The 20,565-nt window shown below is 42.5% G+C and overlaps 1 protein-coding gene across 1 annotated transcript in view; it reads left to right on the plus strand.

Annotated features, from left to right (window-relative positions):
* The first annotated feature begins 193 nt into the window (after positions 1 to 193).
* OSBPL11 (oxysterol binding protein like 11) overlaps positions 194 to 20,565 on the plus strand; it is a 76,954-nt gene continuing 56,582 nt past the window's right edge. The window contains exon 1 of the mRNA XM_015429010.1: positions 194 to 1,077. Coding sequence (XP_015284496.1) covers positions 863 to 1,077 — 215 coding nt within the window. The 5' untranslated portion in view covers positions 194 to 862. The remainder of the gene's footprint in view (positions 1,078 to 20,565) is intronic.

Here is a 20,565-nt window from a genome sequence, read left to right on the forward strand (position 1 = left end):
TCGGCTCCTGGGCCTGCACCCCCGCCCGGTTCCCTCCCCTGTGCCCTTCACAAAGATGGCGTCGCCGGCTCCTGCTCTCTTCCTCCCGTGGAAAGGGAAGGAGCGGCTAAGCTTGACCCGGAAGGGGTGGCGGCCCAGCGGCTGTCGGTTGGTGTGGGCTGGGAGCTGTCGCTGGCCCTGGGAGACGGAGACCGCCCCGCGCCTCGGAGTGTCCTCCCAGACCCCAAGTGGGGGGGCGGGCGACTTGAACAGGCTCGGGCAGGTGAGCCGCCGGAGGAGGCGTTTCGTGGGGAGCCTCTGGGCGGGGAGAGCCGAAGGACTTGGCGGAGTCGCCCTCGGGGCTGCCCTCCCTGCGGCGTGAGCATCCTCCTCCTGTATCATGGTGACCCCTCCCCGGCCGGGGCCGCTCCCACCGGGTCCCGTTGGAGGCCTCCTCTCGTTCAGGACCTGAGGGGGGGGTTGCTTGCTTGCTTGGCTGCCCCCTGCCCCGCTTTTACCCCTGAAGGTCGTGCTCTTCTCAGCCTGGCCGTTCCCCCCGATCTCATTCACTGGGATTCGGGAGTCTTCTCCCACCCTCGGTCAGGGGACGTCGGCCTCCTCCCCGCCTGAGCCCCGTTCTCCTTGCGAGCTCCGTTTCGAAGTCTGCTCCCTGCCCTCCGCCTTCCCTTCGAAGTTCTCCCCAAGTATATATATATTTTGGGGCCCCCGCGTCCTGGCTCTCCACCACCCACCTCCCCCCGTTCACAAAGCCCAGCTCGACGGTTTTCTCATCGGCGCTTTCCCCCCACACGCGCCTCTCGCTTGCTGCTAAGCGCACCAACCTCCCACCCTCGCGGGTGGGGGTGGTTGGGCGACTGCCGCCATGCAAGCGGCGGATCCTGTGCCGGCACCTGCGGCCGCTGCAACAACCACCACCACCACCACCACCACGGCGACAGCGACGGCGATGAAAGTGTCTGAGAGCGAAGGCAAGCTGGAGATCTTGTCGCCCGCCCAGAACTGCACCAGCAAGAGTAGCAGTAGTAGCGGGATCAGCAGTTGCCGGGGAGTAAGCAGTACCAAAAGCTGGCAGTACAGGTGAGTTTCACGAAAGCTTGGAGTAAAGGAACTAGAATACCCTTGTGTGGTTTTTTTAAAAAAAGTTTTCTGTCTTGGTGGTGGGGGAGGAACCAAACAGAGCTAAACTAGCCTATGCCTGGTGAACTCAACAGAATCCAGCCTTCACTGTGGAATGGTAGGTGTAACTAAAGAGTTGCAAGCAATGTTCCCTCGAAGCTGAGTTAGTGTGAGCTAGCTCACCGTTTTTAGCCTCCGGCTCACAGATTTTTATCTTAGCTCAGGAAGGATGGCTCCAAACTAATTCACGCAGTAGCCAAATCACTCGCTCACAACTTTAATGCCAGTAGCTCACAGAGTAGAAGTTTGGCTCACAAGACTCCACGGCTTAGAGGCAGCATTGGTTGCAAGCAGTGTTCCCTCTAAGCTGAGTTAGTGTGAGCTAGCTCATAGTTTTTTAGCCTCTGGCTCACACATTTTTGGCTTCGCTCAGGAAGGATGGCTCCAGAGCAAACTAATTCAGGCAGTAGCCAAATCACTCGCTCACAACTTTAATGCCAGTAGCTCACAGAGTAGAAGTTTGGCTCACAAGACTCCACGGCTTAGAGGCAGCATTGGTTGCAAGTACTGTGTTTTGTAATACAGAAATCGTACTCAGAGCTGATATTTCCCCTCTGCTCCAAACCCAAGCTCCTGCTGTTACGTTGCCTTGCATGTGTTTTTAAAACAACATGTAGTGAATGGGCCACAAATTATAAAGGGAAGAACTGTGCTTCCTTCAAACGGGAAAGACTAGATGCGTTCTGGCTGCTTCCCTGAATGTGTTTTCAAAATATGAATGGGGATATGTGGTGGGGAAAGCAGCTAGGCCTAGGAGGGGGGAAATGACTCCTTGGAGTCAGTTCATGCTTTATGCAGGAGCTGCTTTGAAATATGCATGTGTGTGTGTGTTTTGTGTGCTTGCCTGGAGGTCATGGTGACTTCTGGCGACACTTACTGAGGGCTTGGACATTTTTTGGAGAGGTGGCTTGAGTAGCCTGCCTCTGGTATTCCTTGGAGGTTGCCCTTCCAAGTACTTGCTGGAGTTGGCCCTGCTTAGCTTCCGATTGGGCTTGCCTGGCCTATCCAGGTCAGGGCTATGCAGGAGCTGCTTTTGATGTGTGTACTTGGTGTTTGCACTGGAACCCTGTAAAGTGTGGGAGAAAAGTTTGTATGTTGTATTAATAAATGCATAAAAATGCAGTGGGTATGTGCCATGGCATTATTGTTGGTTGCGGCCAGCTGATGTATGTTTACAAATGTATGTGTCTGCTTCACAGTCCTTTTTTTGCTTCTTTTAAAGTATATCCTATATTCTTTGATAGGTAAACAACAATGAATACAGAGTATTCCAACACAGGCCATTAATCTCTTCATGCTCTACTGACATATAATATTTACAGCCAGCTCATATATGATGTAGTCAGCAGTCTTAAAATATTCCCCATTTATCAATATTTTCAGTAATTTTCCTTCCTGCAGGAATCTTGTAACTCCGTAAAGTCTAACCAGATTTATTCCAGCATAAACTTTTGAGAATCAGAGCTCACTTCATTAGATGCATGGTGTATCCATCCAAAGCAACTCAATTTATACTTGGTGTCCATGCAACGGAACAGTGCAGTGGGCTGGGAAGAAGAGGAGAAGCTAGGGTAGACCAGTGTGAAATAAGAACCAATTAAACAGTATCTAGTCCATTCAGTGGGTCGGAACTACTCCCAAGTGTTGATATAAAGGCAAGGTAGGATTAAAATAAAATCTAATGTTAAAATAAAAAAAATCTAATTTTCCTTAATTAGATTTTGTTAATCCTATCCTGCGTGTCTGTCAACAGTTGGGAGGGATTCTCACCCTCTCTTAATACATTGGTTCTTCCTTGTTTGGTTCTTGTTTTACACTGGCTTCTCTTTATAATTTCTTTCCACTCCTCTTCCCTCATTTGCTGTAGCTTGAATGCTAAGTATAAAGCTACCTGTTCTGGATGGACAATCCATGCATCTAATGATTTGAGCTCTCACTCTCAAAAGTTTATGTTGGAATAAATGTTGTTAGCCTTTAAGGTGCTCCTGTAATCTGGCTACAACGAAGTGACATGGCTACTCTTTTGGAATTCCCCAATACATTGGTGGAAGAAGACTGTTTAAATTATCTTGGCTAATCAGGTTATGAGTCTGCATGACCTTCAGTCACTTAATGCTTTGTAGGAGTCATTCCTACTTTTAGAAGTCCTATAAGAATGGTTTCCAGAGCAGAAGGGTTCTTTGCATCAAAGGTTGCAGTCCTCTGAACACTTACTGGGGAGAACAAGTTCCACTGAATGCAATGGGAATAGCTTTTGAATAACTGAGTACACATTTCAGGCTGAAGAATAGTATTAGCACAATACTTCTAGTCTCTTCTGGTTATATTATGTTTCTTAAACACTATATTTATTTATAAAAGTAGTGGTAGAACAGAGAGAATAAACAGTATATAATGTCTCAGCATGTTTTATATACCACTTGAATCTGTCAACATATCACTTCACATGATTACTTTCCAGTTTGGTGTAGTTTGGTGTAGTGGTTAAGTGCGTGGACTCTAATCTGGGAGAACCGGATTTGATTCCCCACTCCTCCACTTGCACCTGGCTAGATGACCTTGGGCAAGCCATAACTCTGGCACAGCTGTTCTTGAAAAAGAGCAGTTTCTGTCAAGAGTTCTCTCAGCCCCACCTACCTCACAGGGTGTCTGTTGTGGGGAGGGGAAGAGAAAGGAATTTGTAAGCCGCTCTGAGACACCTTTGGGTAGTGAAGGGCGGGGTATAAATCTAATATCTTCTTTTCTTCTATATAGTACTGCATTTCATGGGCTTGTAGGATTTTGTCTGAAAGTAGTTTAAAAATCACTATATAACAAGTTGAAATCAGTGTTTTTTGTTCTGGGGGTTTGATTAGGCTCTATTTATAACTAAAGGCAGCCCATCATCCCTCTTCAACTATTGTAAGGGTATTCCAAAACTAAACAAACACTGTGAGGAAATCGACGCAACTCTGTATCATGAGAGGACTTGGTGTGATGTGGTCCAAAAGAATATAATCTGCAGTTATCAATAAACAAAAATGAAAAATGTGCAGAACCTAAACGAATGGGTTGAAAAACAGAATGCATCCACTTAGTAAAATTTATCAAATATTATCATTGTGCTCAAAATGATGGCTAAGTCCAAATGGGTGAAAATTGTCATGGTATGTGGCACAACATGTCTACTTGACTAGAATGTGTTGCTATTCAAAAGCCCTGTGTCGTCTGCAATTTTGAGTATAAAAGTACAAGGTGTCTTGTGTGTTAAATGTATGATAGGCCCAAGTCAGTTTAAGCACTCTAACAGGTTGGATGCAGTCATTTAAGATGTAGAGCATTTTGTGTCTATGCAAGGAAAACAGCTCCTTGTAAAACAAAGGTAAAACAAACAAATGAGGAAAAAGTGTCCCACAGGAAAAGTGTTTTTGCCATATATCAAAGGAATCACTGATCAGATGGGAAAATTTATGAAAAAACACAACCTACAAACAGTATTCAGACCCACCAGAAAAATACAACAGATGCTATGATCAGCAAGACAGAAGAGACCCCCTCACTTCCACAGGAATATACCGTGTACCCTGCAGTTGTGGACAGGTTTACATCGGGACCACACAGTGTAGCATCCAGACAAGAATAAAAGAACATGAAAGACACTGTAGACTTGGCCAGCCTGAAAAATCAGCAGTGGCTGAACATAGCCTAACTCAAACAGGACACAGTATCTTATTCCAAGACACTGAAATGGTGGACAACACATCCAATTACCATGTCAGATTACACAGGGAAGCCATTGAAATTCATAAACGTAAACACAATTTCAACAGGAAAAAAGAGAGTTTAAAAATGAATAGGGCATGGTTTCCTGTCCTGAAAGGCACATAATGCTCCACATCTTACAACAGCACTACAGATAAGATTAGAATGTCACCCGCCAACCCATATGCAAAAGAACGTCCTCAGGAAAGCTCCTCCACTAGCATGTCACAGCCTGGGAAACTCCTACAAGAAACTCCTACTCAGCCCTACCCCACCTTCCTGAGTAGATATAAATTTTCTCGCCTACCATTTTTCGTCTCACATTGACACAGAAAGTACTCCATCTTTCTGTGTTGTACCTCTGAGGATGCCAGTCACAGCTGCTGGCGAAACATCAGGTACTACGGTGCCAAGACCGCAGCCACACAACCCGGAAAATCTACAACAACTAACATTACATGCTTGCTTTGATTTGCTTTGTAAGCAAGTTTTAAAACCCTAATATGAAACATAACTAAAAAAAAAATAATGGCAAAAATAGTCGTATATTTCTGTTATTAATGCAGATGGAGAATGTCAGTAATTGCTGTTCTCCAAATTTCTGGCTTTAAGGTGGATCCCAAACTTCCAACTCTTATACATAGGTTTTACATGGCATTGTCAGCTGCATGCTGGCAACCAGTGGAAGTATTTTGGGGATGGGGACATGGGAAGCAATGTCAATTCCAGCTGAGTACCTAGAAGTGACATCACAAAGCTCTAGGAACTCCTCATTCTCTATTTATTTCTCAAATTTCTACCCCGCCCTCCCAGCCAAGGCCGGCTCAGAGCAGCTGCCGCCAAATCAGCATATATTTACAGTAAAACAATTAGAACATTTAAAACAATGCTAAAACCAGTTAACAATAACACAGGTAAAACATCACCTTTAATATTCTTTTAGTAAGAAATGCATTGAATAGGAACTCTGCATACTCTGGAAGCTGTAAACATTGCCCCTTCTGAGCATGCTGAAAAAGATGCCTGCCTGGCTGTTCATCTAAATCAGGGGTGTCGAACTCATTTGATATGGAGGGCCGGATTTGACATAAATTGGACTTCATTGGGTGGGGCCATGTGTGTCATAAAATGTCATGCCAGGGAGCAGAGAGATAAACTTGATAAAGGACACAAAGAATTTTTTTACTTAAAATAAAAACATGCTCGAAACATTAGCATTCTTGAAATATTTTGTTTATTTAACAGTTTCTGATAACTGACACTTCTTGCCCTGAATTATTGCATCAAAATATCTGTGCTGTAGCAATCTGGGCGGGGGAGGAGCCTCAGCCCAGTGCAGGGAGCAGAAGCTTACTTCCTTAGGTAATTTCAAGGACCTCTATTAACTTGGTTTGTTACTTTTCTTAAAAGACAAAATGGTAACTTGGTTTGTTACTTTTCTTAAAAGACAAAATTTTTCTTTTTGGGGTTTTTTTGGTATTTTTCATATGTGCATGCGTGCGTGCGTGTGTGAGTGTGTGTGCACCTGGAAGTCATGGTGTCCTCTGGTGACTGTCTCTTACTTGGAGGATATTTAGAGAGGATTTTTTTCCTTTCATTGGTTTGGTTTTCCAATGAAGAAAACCAAAGCCATTAAATGTCGTAGTGATACAGTGGTAAAGAGAGAAAAATTACGAAACAAAATTTTATGTATGCAGCTAAACCACATAGTAGATAATGGTTAGTAATGCCTATAAATTGCTACACTAAATTTCAGAATTTCGTGCATGTGCTAAATTAGACAGGTTTCTTTATATTGTGTTCTTTTTGGGTGCAGAAATTCAACACACTTGTAGATTTTTGGATTCTTTTTGTGAGAGACTAGAGTAGTAGAACTGAAGTACATGACTGATGGAGCTAGAATCAGGAAGTCGGTCAATTGCTTAATTAATTATGTGAAGCCAAGATCACGCCCTGCCTTTAATTATACCTTAGTGCTATTTGATAGTAAAGTGAAAATGTCTTGCTGCTCAGCCGTGCAGGAGTTTGAAGATAACATACCCCTCATTTGACAGCAGACAGCCTCGGTCCTGCACTGTATTCACAAGCTCAATTTAAAAAACCGGCTGTGTGCATGCTTATGCAGATTTGCATCTGTCCTTTTGCTGCTTTCAACGAACTCTTTAATGTTTTAGGGAAAACGTAAAACTGTTCCAAACATGTGGAACATAGGTAGGAAGTTGGGTGCCACTGGTAAATGATGAGAACATCATCTACTGTAGTAATGATGGTCACACTGCTGGCAATTAGTCTGAGTTGTTCGTAGGTATGTACTCTGGAAGCCCAAAAGATAAAAATCAATTTGACTGGATTGATAGAAAAAACCTGAATGTGAGTATTTCTGGCAGTGACAGTCTCACAGTACCAACTCTTGGACAATTCTCGTCTGTGCACAGCAACCCACTCCATATTTGCAAGCTCCCCCCCCCCCCCCCCCACCCCTCCCGGCGGAGCGGCTTTTGAGAAGACTGGACAATGAGATTCTGGGATTTGTTTTATCAAGTACACTGTTTCTCAACCTACGGGTCCCTTGGGAGTCTGCAGCACTAGTATTAGGGGGTCTGCAAGTCCTTTTTAAGGACAGAGGACAAACCCCTCTCACACCCAATTTGGGTAACAAAAAATGGAGTTTTCTCTGTTTTCTAGGAATGGGGACAGGAGAAGGGTTCCTCCTCTTTCAAAAATCAGGAGCTTGTACAGCTACCACCATCACTTGTAGTCACCTCACTTCCAGATTACCACAGAGCATTAGCTAGAATATTTGCTGATTGTTTGCCTGGACCCTATAGTTCTAGGAGTTTTGATTGACTGAGGGGTACCAAAGAAATCCTCATCTAGCATAATCAGTTTCTATTTTGCAGGTATCTAACACACTTATGCAAAAGAAAAAACGGGAAAAAGTACTCCTCCTTGTTTCTTCTATGCTTTACATGAGCCCTTCTCTCATGAGCCCAGCCATTTTCAGCCTGTACTGTTTCATGTAACAACAGTTGGTGCAGAAGGGCTGGTGAGAGTTCATTGTGTATGACTACAGTAAGAGACAGATTCTGGCCAGATTTTGATAGGAATATAAATGATTTTTTCAAAGTTACCAGAATTTGATTTCGTGATGTTATTATCAAGTAGCTCCTGAATAATAACAGTACAAGGGGGGACCCGCAAGAAACTTGCGGGAGGAGCTATCCCATTCCTCCCACCTCTGCTTCTTCCCCTCTCCCCCTACTTCTCTCACACGCTTTCTTCTTCCTGCCTCCCCTTTTATTTCTCTCCTCCATGCTTGTCACTTCCTTTCTGCCCCCACCCCATCATGCTTTCTGCCCCGTCACTCTCCTGGCCTCCCACTTACCCCCCCCAGCAGCAGTGGCAGGAGCTGCTCTACAGGAATCACAATGGATTGCCCAAATACAGAGATCAGTTCCTCTTAGGGTTGCCAGCTCCATGTTAGGAAATTCCTGGAGATTTGGGGGTGGAGGCTTGGGAGGATGAGGTTTGAGCTTGGAAGTGACTTCAGCAGGGTATAATACCACAAACTCCACCCATCAAAGCAGCCATTTTCCCTGGGGGAAGTGATCTCTGTCATCTGGAGATCAGTTGTAATTTCAAGAGATCTCCAGCCCTCACCTGGAGGTTGGCAACATTAGTTCCCCTAAAAGAAATGACTGCTTTGGAGGGTGGCGTCTATGGCATTAGATCTGTCTGAAGTCCCTCCCTGCCTCAGTCCCTACCATCCCCAGGCTCCACCCTTCAAATTGACATCCCTATCTTCTTCCCACCCAACAGCCAACCTGCTTTTATCTGTCCCTCTGTCTTCAGCTTTCCATTTCCCCCTGCAGCTTCTAATGAGGAAAACTATGGTCTTTCTCCACAGTGGGGACTAAAGCAGTTTACATTATTCTTGCCTCCTTTTTATTCATACAACAACCCTATGTGAGGTAGGTTAGGCTGAAAGTATGTGACTGGTCCAAAATCACCCAGTGAGGTTTCACAGCAAGATGGGGATCTAAACCTGGGTCTCGCAAACCCTACCCCGAAGCTCTGACCATTATACTACACTGACTTTCATAGAGTGGCTGCTGTTGAACTGTAGCAAGGAGCCGGGCCTAGTTGAATCATGCAAGTCAGGTGGTATCATCCAGATGCTGCTGCTAGGCCTAGTTTTGCCAGCTATCCAAGTGGGACCTGGATAGCCCCCAGAATGACAACTGAACTCCAGACAACAGAGATCTGTCCCCCTGGAGAAAATGGATGGACTCTGTGGCATTATATCCAGCTGAGGCCTCTCCCCTCTCCAAACTCTGTACTCCCCAGACTTCACCACAGACTCTCCAGGAATTTCCCAATCTGGAGCGGGCAATCCTAGTCCCAGGCCTGACTCCAACCCCCGTGCTATTTAGCCATTCATAGTGCTAGAGGAATCTTCCCTAATCCCAGCTCCAGTTCTGCTTTTGCTTCCTGCTCTTTTCCTCCACTCATCATGTATCTGTCTCTGGCTAGCCGGTCTGTGTCTCACTGTCGATGCGGCAGTAGATCCCTGGGGCGGCCATTTCAAAAAGTATTGAGGGGCATTCAACCCTCCCCAAGGTTTTCAAAAACTTTTTGGATTTTTCCACAGTCCCATGGAGTCCTCTGCATCTGTAGAAAAACCTGGGGGGAGAGTGTGCCCCTATCTGCGGAAATAAGTATCTACACACCCAGGGGACTGTTGAGAATGAGAGATATAGATATAAAGACTGGAAAGTGACCTCAGTAGAAGTTCTAGTTTGGCGCATTAAGTATTTAAACCATACTAACCTATCATATTAAGTTAGGTGGAAGTTTATGTAAAGTACTGGCAGCATTATACCATAAACACAGAAGCTCAACACCTGGTGGGCACCAAGAAAGGTGCTGGCGGGCACCATGGCACCCATGGGTACTACGCTGGGGATTTCTGTATTAATAGCTCAAATACTTTGGCCACCCAATGAGAAGGGAGCCCTCACTGGAGAAGATGCAACGAACATGAAATTGAGCAAACTTCAGAGGACGGCGGAAGACAGGAGGGCCTGGCGGGAGCTGGTCCATGGGGTTGCGAAGAGTCGGACTCGACTGTGCGACTGAACAACAACAAAAATCCTTTTGCTGTTTTAAGTGTAAAGTCCCTTCCAGTCAAGGAATGAGACCGATTACAACTTGGGTCAAGGCATTTTGAGTGGGGCCCTATAATATCAGTGACTGAGACCTGACTCTGTAGGCCATGTGAAGACTCTGTAAGAATGAAACTGTTCCCACCATTTTGTATCTAGTTCTTGTTATGGTTCAAATAGTTGTTGGTGTGTGTGTGTGTGTGATGAATTTCAGGCGGAGAATTCATGAGGGTAGCCTAGGAAATAGCAATAAAAAAGAAGGGTCTCTTATGGGTCCAGGTAAATTAAAGACAGTTCTTGAGATCTGAAATTTAGCGATACCCTCACTGGTTGTTCAAGATCTGGGAGAGAGAATCAGGTGTAAATATAAACAAGAGGAACCAGAGGCAGAAAAGAGAGTGGGTGCTGGGTTGTTGGATCACACCATGAAAGAAACCTCTGCTGGAGAATCTGGCTGTTTTAAGTAAGGTAAGAAGCTGCATCAGAAAGAAGCTAGGTTGAGCAAAAAAATTTTTGTCTTGGAATGTGCCAGTATGGAGAACAGTCTAGTTCAGTTGAACTGAACTGTTTTCCTTCATTGCTTTTCCTCCCCAAATGCTCTTAAGGAATTTTGCATATGCTACTAAATACATTTTGTTGTACATTATTGATAGCTGGAAAAAATCTTTAGAAAAATTGAACTGTGTTGTGCAAGCACCTCCCTAGCCTCTGAAACTTTTTTCTACTGCTCTCTGTCTAAACATCCCACTCTATCTCGTAGCTGTGAGTTGGCTGGGTTCTGTAAGAAAGCTATAAGGTGGTAAAGAATGGACTGTTGGGTGGAGGCAGCCAGAAGAGAACCAGACGGTTCCACCAGAGCATCAGGTGCTCTGGCTCCATTCCTCCTCACGCTGCAGGCTACTACAGGCAATGGAGTATTTTTCTTAAACTTGTTTTTAAAGTGTTGGTGAAAAGTCTGTGGTGTTTTGAGGACACCAGGGATGGAATCCTTCCTGGGGTGCGCACAGCTTCTCATGGTACTTTGAAAAGAGGCTGCCTGGTATGGGATGAGCACTGGCGAGAGAGGAGGGGAGGGCCTGGGAATCTGCAAAAAAATTAAAATCAGGAGCAGTGTTCCCTCTAAGCTGAGTCAGTGTTGAGCTAGCTTGCAGTTTTTTAGCCTTTGGCTCCCACATTTTTGTCTTAGCTCAGGAAGGAGGGCTCCAGAGCAAACTAATTCATGCAGTAGCCAAATCGCTTGCTCACAACTTTAATGCCAGTAGCTCACAAAGTAGAAATTTTGCTCACAAGACTCCACGGCTTAGAGGGAACATTGATCAGGAGTCTCCAGATTGTTAAAGTTTGAGAACCACTGATCTACTCCCTTTCTGCCCTGCTGTTCTTCCAAGGGGCTCAGGTTAGTATGCATGATTCTCTCAACCACCCTGTGAGTTAGGCTAGCCTGAAAGTGTGTGACTGGCCCAAGGTCACTTAATGTCGTGCCATTGTAGGGATTTGATCCCAGGTCTCGGAGACCTTCGTCAGACACTCTAGCCACTCTGTCAGTACAGGCTTCTAGCGGCTCTCTGTATGCTTCTCCTCTTACTCTGTCAGTATCTCTGACAGGTCAATTCCCTGCAATTCTCAAATTCTATATTATTTTGAAGGAAAAAAATATTAAGAGTTTGATCATATGTTGAAAGCTAGCTGTACTAACCTTCACAAAGAGATCTTTGAGCAGATGAAGGTCTTAGGAAAGTGCTGTAGCTTGTGACTGGAAAGCAAAGAATAACACATTAAAGTCCTGCATTTTAAAATGCCTACTGTGTTCTCGACAGGATACAAGCTCTGAGATGAATGGGCATTGAAGACTTTGAGCCCAGTTAGAAAGTCCAAAGGCCTTGTTTCATTAGAATCTGAAATGATTACATGAGGCATTGGAGGTCTGTATTTGAAATAGTTTTAAATCAAACCTAAAATGCCAAAAATTTATCTTACACCAACTTCAGAAGTTACCTGTTTGAATTTGGTATAAGAGAAGTTTTCTGTACTGAAAAACTGGCATTAGCCTTGTAGATGTAAGTTCTAGGTAACTTGGTGTCCATGGTTCTCTATCATTGCATGAGTTCTTCCTGAATTATGGTTACACAGGGTTCATAGGTGATGCTTGTGAGACTGATATACAGAATGTCACATGTCTGCAAAAGTTAGCAGTGTGCATGTCCACGCATGTATGTTTTAGTCAAGTTGATGCACGCTGACAGCCAGAAATAGAAGAACAGATAGTCTTCCATTTGCAGAAATTCCTGGGAATGCATATTGGGAGAAGAACAGAATTTTCTCCTCTGTTGACCTCTTTTGTTTGGGATTCTGGTGAGTAAAGAGTGGTAGAAAGTGCCAGACAGAACATGTGCACAGATGGTGGTTTTTAATAGTAACGTTATTCTTGGGTTAAAGAACAGGTTTCCCATTCCTAATGCTGTCAAATGTGAACTGATGATACTAAATTCTATTTTCACTGCCCCATTTCAGTGCGTTAGGATTTTTAAAAAATATAGTCCCTGAGCCTGTGGCTGGCATGATCTCTTAGACTGCATCTGGGCTTTCCCACCCTGACTGATGAAATAGACATTTGTTAACTGGGTTAATTGAAGGTTCAGTGTTAGAGTAGGTACGATTCATATCTGTGATCTCTGGGGAATGCAAATGAGCACTGTGATCTATACAGTGATCTTTTCATTTCCTGGTATCTAAATACACTATATAATAAATTTTATGTGCAAAGTTCTTTCAAATGTAACTTTTACCTCTCAACAACTTTGCTGAACGTTAATTTTAAAATTTATTTAAATGTTTAAAAACAACATTTCTCTGTTTGGGGGTTAATTACCAATCCAGTTTAAAAAATAGAGTATTGTATTTCTTTCAGTATTATATCCTGCTTCCGCCTCCCGGTGGAGACCCAAAGGCACATATTTACAATAAATATAAAATATAAACCTAAAAATGAATAATTGGCAACATCTAAATATATGCAACCTGTGTGTATTTTACTGTTTTCAGAATGTAAAATACATAAGCACATAACATTGTACTCTATGAAATTAAAAGGATAAATTAATTTTTGATCAAATAAAATTTCTGAAATATTAATTGCCACAGGGAGAGGGAATGGAAAATTGCTGTACCTTATCCTTATCAAAGCACATTTTCTGTGTGTGCCGTCTGTAAAGGGGGGAAAGAAGCTGAAAATAGTTGTAGTAAACAAAGAGTTTATTTGGACTTCATACAGTTACAGTATTAAGGATTGCCACCAGATTTGAAAACATGAGTCTTGTGTAGTTTTTATTCTTCATGCAATATCATATTATCTTGTGACTGAAGAAGCATAATTTATGCTTCATGTCTACAGTATATGCAGGAGTTATTGGAGGAGGGGGTCTTTAGGAGAAACTTTTGTCTTCCCCTGCCCTGAATTTTTCCAGGCTTCTTCCGAGCCTTCCCATCGCTTCCTAAGAGTGGCTCTTGAATGAAATAGATCTTCCCGATGTAACTGTGCATGCTTTCTCCCACCTCTAGATTTTTGCCCAGCATATGTTGTGAGGCACTCCTCTCAATGGAGCCATTGCTGTTACCTCTGAGAAACCTGGATGATGATTTCTTCTGAAGCTCCCCTTTCACATAAAAGCCAGAAATTCCAGGTTGCTCAAAATCTAAAAGTATACAAGCCCAAACTGGAAAAATATTTCCAGTTTCTATTGATCAACAAAAGCCTTTTTCTATATAAAACTGAAAAGAGACAATGTTAAGAAATGAAGAATATAACCCTGCTGGATCAAACTGGGATCCATCAAATGTGGCATCTTGTTTCCTAATAATCCCTAACATAGAGTTTGCCTTTTTCACCACTGCAGCTCACTGAGTTGACACTCACTCAGTTTGTGGAGGTCCTCTTGGAGCTTTTCACAGTCAGCCTTGGTTTTCACCATGATGAGAATTTTGTGTTATTTGCAAGCTTGGCCACTACACTACTCACCCCTAGTTCCAGATCATTTATGAATAAATGAAATAGTACCAGCCCCAATACCAATCCTTGTGGGACCCGACTGCTTACTTCCCTCCGTTTTGAGAACTGTCCGTTGATTCCTACTATTTGCTTCCTGTCATTTAGCCAGTTTTTAATCCAGAAGAGAACCCGTCCTCCTATCCCATGACTACTAAGGTTACTCAGAGTCTTTGGTGAGGTACCTTGTTAAAAGCCTTTTGAGAGTCCAGGTATATTGTGTCTACTGGGTCACCATTGTCTACATGCTTGTTCACTTTCTCCACGAACTTCAAAAGACTGGTGAGACAGGCAGGGCTTCCCTTTGCAGAAGCCATGCTGGTTTTCCTCAGCAGGCTTTGTCCCTCTACATGCCTAACAATTCTATCTTTGATTACAGTTTCTACTAATTTGCCAGGGAAAGATGTTAGGCTGACTGGCCTGTGATTTCCTAGTTCCCCTCTGGATCCCTTTTTAAAAATTGGTGTAACATTTGCTGCTCTCTAGTCTTCTGGTACAGGTATAGGTGATCTACTAACTGGTATATATAACCTATCCCACATCTGAGTTCCTTAAGAACTCTTGGGTGTATGCCATTAGGACCTGGAGACTTAATTGGTTTTTAATTTCCCCAGCAGGTCTAGAACTTCATCTCTGGTGACCACAATTTGGCTCAGCTCTTCAGATTCCCTTCCTGAAAATAGTAGCTGTGGCATGGGTACGTGCCCCACACTTGCTACAATGAACACAGAAGCAAAAAAGTCATTGAGCTTCCCTGCCATTTCCCCATCTTCCTTTAGTGATACCTTTATTCCTTTGTCATCCAAAAGCCCCACTGCTTTTTTGGCTGGTTTCCTAACCTGTGGGATGCATTCTTTTGTGCTTCGATTAATGTGGTTTTAAATAGCTTCCAAGCATCCTCTAGGGATTTGACTGTCTTGTGTTTCCCCTTACGATTCCTCTCATTTTTGTAAAATTCCCTCTTTTGAATCCGAATGTTACAGTTTTGGACTTCAGGGGTAACTTTCCATTGACCCGAATGCTGAACTTAATAGCATTGTGGTCACTGTTCCCAACTGATTTAACGACCTCTACATTTCTCACCGGGTCTAGATAACGACCTCTACATTTCTCACCGGGTCTTGAGTCATTTATAATTTCCAGGAATCTCTTTTCTGCAGTATGACTCCCAGTCAATTTCTCTACCTTTTCTCCTCATTTTGATCTTTTCTCCACCTTTTCTCCTCATTTTGATCTTTTCTCCGCTTTTTCCCATCTGTACAATAGTGTTTTTAAGTGGGGTTTTCAGAATTTTAGACAGTATTTTAAAACTCATAGATTTGTGGAAGGACATTATGAGCCTTGCTGTTTTGTTTTTCAGTTCCTTTCCTAATAATGCTCAACATGGAATTTCTGTTTTGTTTTTTACTTCCACCATGGCCCCCAGGTGTCTTTACTGGAGAGTCACAGCCAGCTTAGATCTCATCAGTACATGTGTGAAGCTGATATTGTATGAGTATATGCTGATACTGTATGTATGTATTAATTTACATTTCAGTGTGCCCAAATTCCATTCTGCTAGGATTCTTCTAATCCTCACACAGTAGTATGTAGAGTGGCAGTATAGGTTCATTATCTTGCTTTAGTGTCAAGATGACTGGGCCAACAGCAGTGGGTCGAGGCTAAAAAGAAACATCTGAAGGTATTTGAAAGATTCCTGTGCTAAAACATGTAAACAGCTTAGCACTTGATAAATATTATGGCATGTTTATTGTCATCATGGAAAAAACTTACAGACTCTATGTTGTCTACTTTGAATTTGCCAGTGGATATGTTTGCCGGTTCACCTACTAACGAGCTCTATAAAATAATCAAGGACTGTGTTTTAAGACTGGACTATAATAGTACATGTTTTCATGCCTCAAGAGTTTGCTCTACTACAGCATTAGGACTATGATTGCAACATAAAATATTAAGATATTTATACAAGAAAATTGTCCCCAAGTTATGACATGCCCTTATGATGTCTCGAATGGATGCTTTACTATCAGTGGTGTTAGACAATGCTCAAGGATTTCCTATTCCAATAGAATCTGCTCATGCTCTGCGGGAAGAATCGAGACTATAGCACATCTTGTACTTGACTGCCCGTTGAGTGCTGAACTTTCTTTTGCTTTTATTTTCTCTAATTCCAGAGTCTAGTACGAGTATTGATTCTAAGATGAGTTGGCTTTTTTCAGATTCTGATTTTAATATTACCTTCTGTATGGCAAAGTTCTTTGCAACTTTATATTGATTGCATCATTGTTCTGTTGTAGCCCAAGTAGCTTTTAACGGTATAATTAAAGTATTACATGTTTATGAAGGAATGGGTTTAAAGTTGCAGGAACGAAAATCAGGGTGTTTATTGCTATTAAGAGAGGTTTCTATGGGCTTTACAGACTGTAGACTTTTTAAAGGTTCTAACTTTGAATTTCCTTTCATGAGGGGATTGTTCAGGTCATCAGAGTTCTGTACGTACTAATAACAGATCTAATGGAGATTGGATTTTTGAGGCCTTGCCAAAACTTCCATTAAATTGAGAGCCTTTGGTGTTCTGATGAGTAAGGTGGTTTGTATGCATCATTTTCTGATGACTAGGTTCCTCTGATGCTTTAAAAAAATTTGTTAACAAAAATTCTTTGTTCCTCCTGTATTTTCACTGGCTCCCCCAAGTACTGTGCTCTGTCCTGATTTTGATTTGAAGAAGCTCATGTTGGATCCCTCCTGTGAAATGTTGTTTTATTTCCAACTGGTTCCTAAAATTCATTTTCCAGGTATCCCAACATGTCAAGAAATAAAGATAATGCATTTTGTGCTATTGTTCAGGCTGTTGTGTCAGACATACCCTGTGACAGGTTGAATCTGATATAGACATCATAATGTTTTTAGTTAGTTTTTACTTTTTGGATCAGCTTGGATCAGGCTTGAACTTACAACCACTATCCAAAATTTAGTTACTGTTCTGCTTATTTAAAAAATATTATGCGCTATCCGATGAAAGCTTATGTGGCACTATATACAGTAAGTTTTTAAAGAGTCACAGGAATCTTTGTTCATTTTGCTTTTAGAATCCTTACCTGATGATTCTGCTTGAAGACAGGCATGGTGTGATTTCCTCTCTGCTGCCTTACTGCTTTCTACTTAGTACTTCTGTTTCTTTGTATTGTTTCCCTGGCAAAAGCTTATTATTGGGTGCTGGGACGGATTGTGACATGAAAAGTAAACAGCCAATCAACAGTGTTATTACTTCCCTCCTCTTGTTAGGATTCTGTCCTGTTGATTTCATCAGTGAAACCCTTTGGTATTATTTGACCCTGCCTGAGAGAGAATCCTGGCTTTGTTATTGCAAGCCACCTTGAGTATTTAAAAATAATAGAAAGGTGGAATATAAATATTGGAATATATATGAAGGAAAAAATGCGAGGCAGTAACTTTTCCTTGAGTTGTTGAAGATGGAATATTTGTATCTGAAAATTAGAGGCTAATGTTTTCAAAATTAGTTTGATGTGCATCTTTGATGTGCAAAGAATAGTAAAAGTTCATTTTAGAGCCTCGTGCCAGTGAATAGTGCTTTAATGTATAGGGTTTTATGTGGGTTTCCCCAACACTATGCTTGCTTGTGTTCTTTCATATATTTTGATGTTTCCTTTGTGCCTCTCTTTCACTTAACTATTTTGATCTATTTTTATGTTCATGTTAATTCGGCTTTGCACTCCTAAAGCAAGACTTTCATGCTGCTGAGAATATCTGTCTCCTCAGTATTTGTCACAGCAAACGTCTGCAGTAGGGTAGTCTGCTTCCAGAATCTTTTTAGATTAATAGAATATATGCACTAGTGATATAAAAAATGTAAGGTTTAATACAATGAGTTTTTAAAGAAAAATAATCTGCTTAGAAAAGAATGAGAAGTCTGTAACACACCAAGAATACCTGTACCACTGTATAAATAATAGTACACCTGAGTGTGTGATTCCCCCCCTGACAATTGTAATAGTTTCTCTGGAAGTTACAGTAATGATCTTTTGGGCTTGAGAATCTGAATGGACAGACCAGATCCGACCCACTGGCATCTGGTCAGATGCTGTTTGTTCATATAGCTGATTTGCCTGTCTTGGGAAGGCATCACAGTCTTGAGAAGACAACAGGGTACTACATGCTTTCCTAGTGGTTCCAAATACCTTCTTTTCAATAGATGAACAGTCCCTATACCAGTAGTTGATCCTAATGACCTGTCTTTTGGTATGCTTTCAGAAATTTGCTGCCCTTCTCCCTTGCAGGAGCAGTGACTGATTTGAATGGTATGTCCTCTGGAACTGATGGATCCTGTTGGATTCCTGGGGTATTTTGAGATCCTCTCTAGTGACTCTATAGGAGTCTCTTGTAGCTACATGAAATCATGGGCTGGCTAGGACCATGAATAGTTTTTCCTAGGCATGTCCCCTTCTATACTCTGCTGACTCCTGCGTCACAAGGGAGCTGTGGATCTGAAGCAGAATGAAAGATGACAACAGCAGTGCTGGAGGAAACTTGGGATGAATCCAGCAGAGCATGCTATAGAGCCAATTTGCAGGCAGTGTTCCCTCTAAGCTGAGATAGTGTGAGCTAGCTCACAGTTTTTAAGCCTCCGGCTCATACATTATTTTCTTAGCCCAGGAAGGATGGTTCCAGACTAAACTAATTCATGCAGCAGCCAAATCGTTCGCTCACAACTTTAATGCCAGCAGCTCACAAAGTAGAATTTTTGCTCACAAGACTCCACAGCTTAGAGGGAACATTGTTCGCAGGCCTATGTGGTGACAAAGAAGGCTTTCTTCTCTGTGTCAGCAGAATCTCGCCTGTCTCATTTGTTTAAAGTGGTTCATGACTTGATAACATCCAAATTCAACTCTGTCAGTGATGTTCATTTGGCCTCTACTTGTAATGTTATTGTGAGGTTCTTTGCCAACACAGTCTTTCTCCGTTTCAATTTAGAAGTCAAATTGAGAGTAAATCTGATACCTGAGGTGTTGGTAGTTCATGCTTGTCCTATCGTTATGGATGAATTGGAATTGATCTTACCTATGGATGCTGACAGGGGTTCCTGAGAGTCTGAAAAACAGCACATATGGTCTCAACCTGTGCCCATCCTTGGCTTTTAAAATCATGCCATGAAAAGGGATTGGAGCTGTTGTGAAAATCATTAATGCCTTTCTGACTGAAGGGACTTTCTCTAGACCTTTGAAGGAGACAGACCTTTGCTTGAAAAGCCTTTGTTGGGTTCCTGGATGACACATCTGCCCATTTCAATCCGGATTCAAGGATGAGTTTAGAACAAAGCTGACTTTAGTTGGATGGTCTTAATTTAAAACTGGACAGAGGACAGTCATCCCTGTTAACACTGTTAGGTCTGTCAGCAGCTTTTGACACAGTTGACCTACTCTAGTCTTATCCATTAGTTGGAATATGGAGTTGATGTTTTCTGTCTGATCAGACATAAAGAGCTCCCACTGGAGGTAGAGGATCAAATGAGTGGAATCTATCCTGTGGAGTGCCACAGGGTATATGCCTGAGGCCACAGAATAAGGTCATCTAGAGCTTTGGAGCTTGGTGTCATCAATATGCAGATGACGGCCAGCTCTATATTTTATTATTCAAGCCACTGGGTACATCTGTCTCAGTTCTGAAGTAGTGCTTTGAAGCTACTTCCAGGTGCTTTGAACTGGTGCTTTGAAGCTACTTCAGAACAAGCTGAAGCTAAATCCGGATGAGGCAGAGGTAATGCAGCTTGGAAAGATTGATGTTCTAGAACAGGGGTCCTTGCAAGGTTCAACCTTTTCCCCTCAGTAGTGGTCTCCGGTAGATACAGGGGTGTGCTGTACAAGAATAGACTTTGTAACTGTAATCTTGGGGAACCTGATTCTATCACCCACATTCTCTTTCGTTGTCCTAAATATTTTGCTATGCGCAATGTTTTGATTCACCCGCTTCTCCCTATGCAGAGAGATTTTCTGGATAGGGATTTAAATTTCTTTCTAGCAGACAAGAGTCCAGCAATAACACTATCTGTCGCTGAATTTTTGACTTATGTATGGAAGTCAAGAGTAGTACTTTGTAAATCTCGTAAACCATGTTAGGATTGCTTTGTATTTTGAGATATTGGGAATATTGGTTGACGTTGTTTTAGTACTATCCCTTAAATTTTGCCTTTGTTCTGGTTTATCTGTGTTATGCCAATAAAGGTTTTCTGTTCTGTTCTGAGCAGGGGTCCCCAACGTGGTGCCCCCTGTCTCCTGGCACCTGCCAAATGTTTTTAGAAAGTGGGGCTTTTGCTCAGCAAGGCTTCTGATTGTCCCCTGGAGATTGGATTGGCTGTGCAGATTTTAGAAATGTTTTGGCATTTAGCTTTAGCAGCAGCTACTACTGCAGCACAAGGATCTTCAC

The sequence above is a fragment of the Gekko japonicus genome, unplaced genomic scaffold (assembly GCF_001447785.1).
Source record: "Gekko japonicus isolate JY-2015 unplaced genomic scaffold, Gekko_japonicus_V1.1 scaffold1369, whole genome shotgun sequence".
Lineage (NCBI taxonomy): Eukaryota > Metazoa > Chordata > Lepidosauria > Squamata > Gekkonidae > Gekko > Gekko japonicus.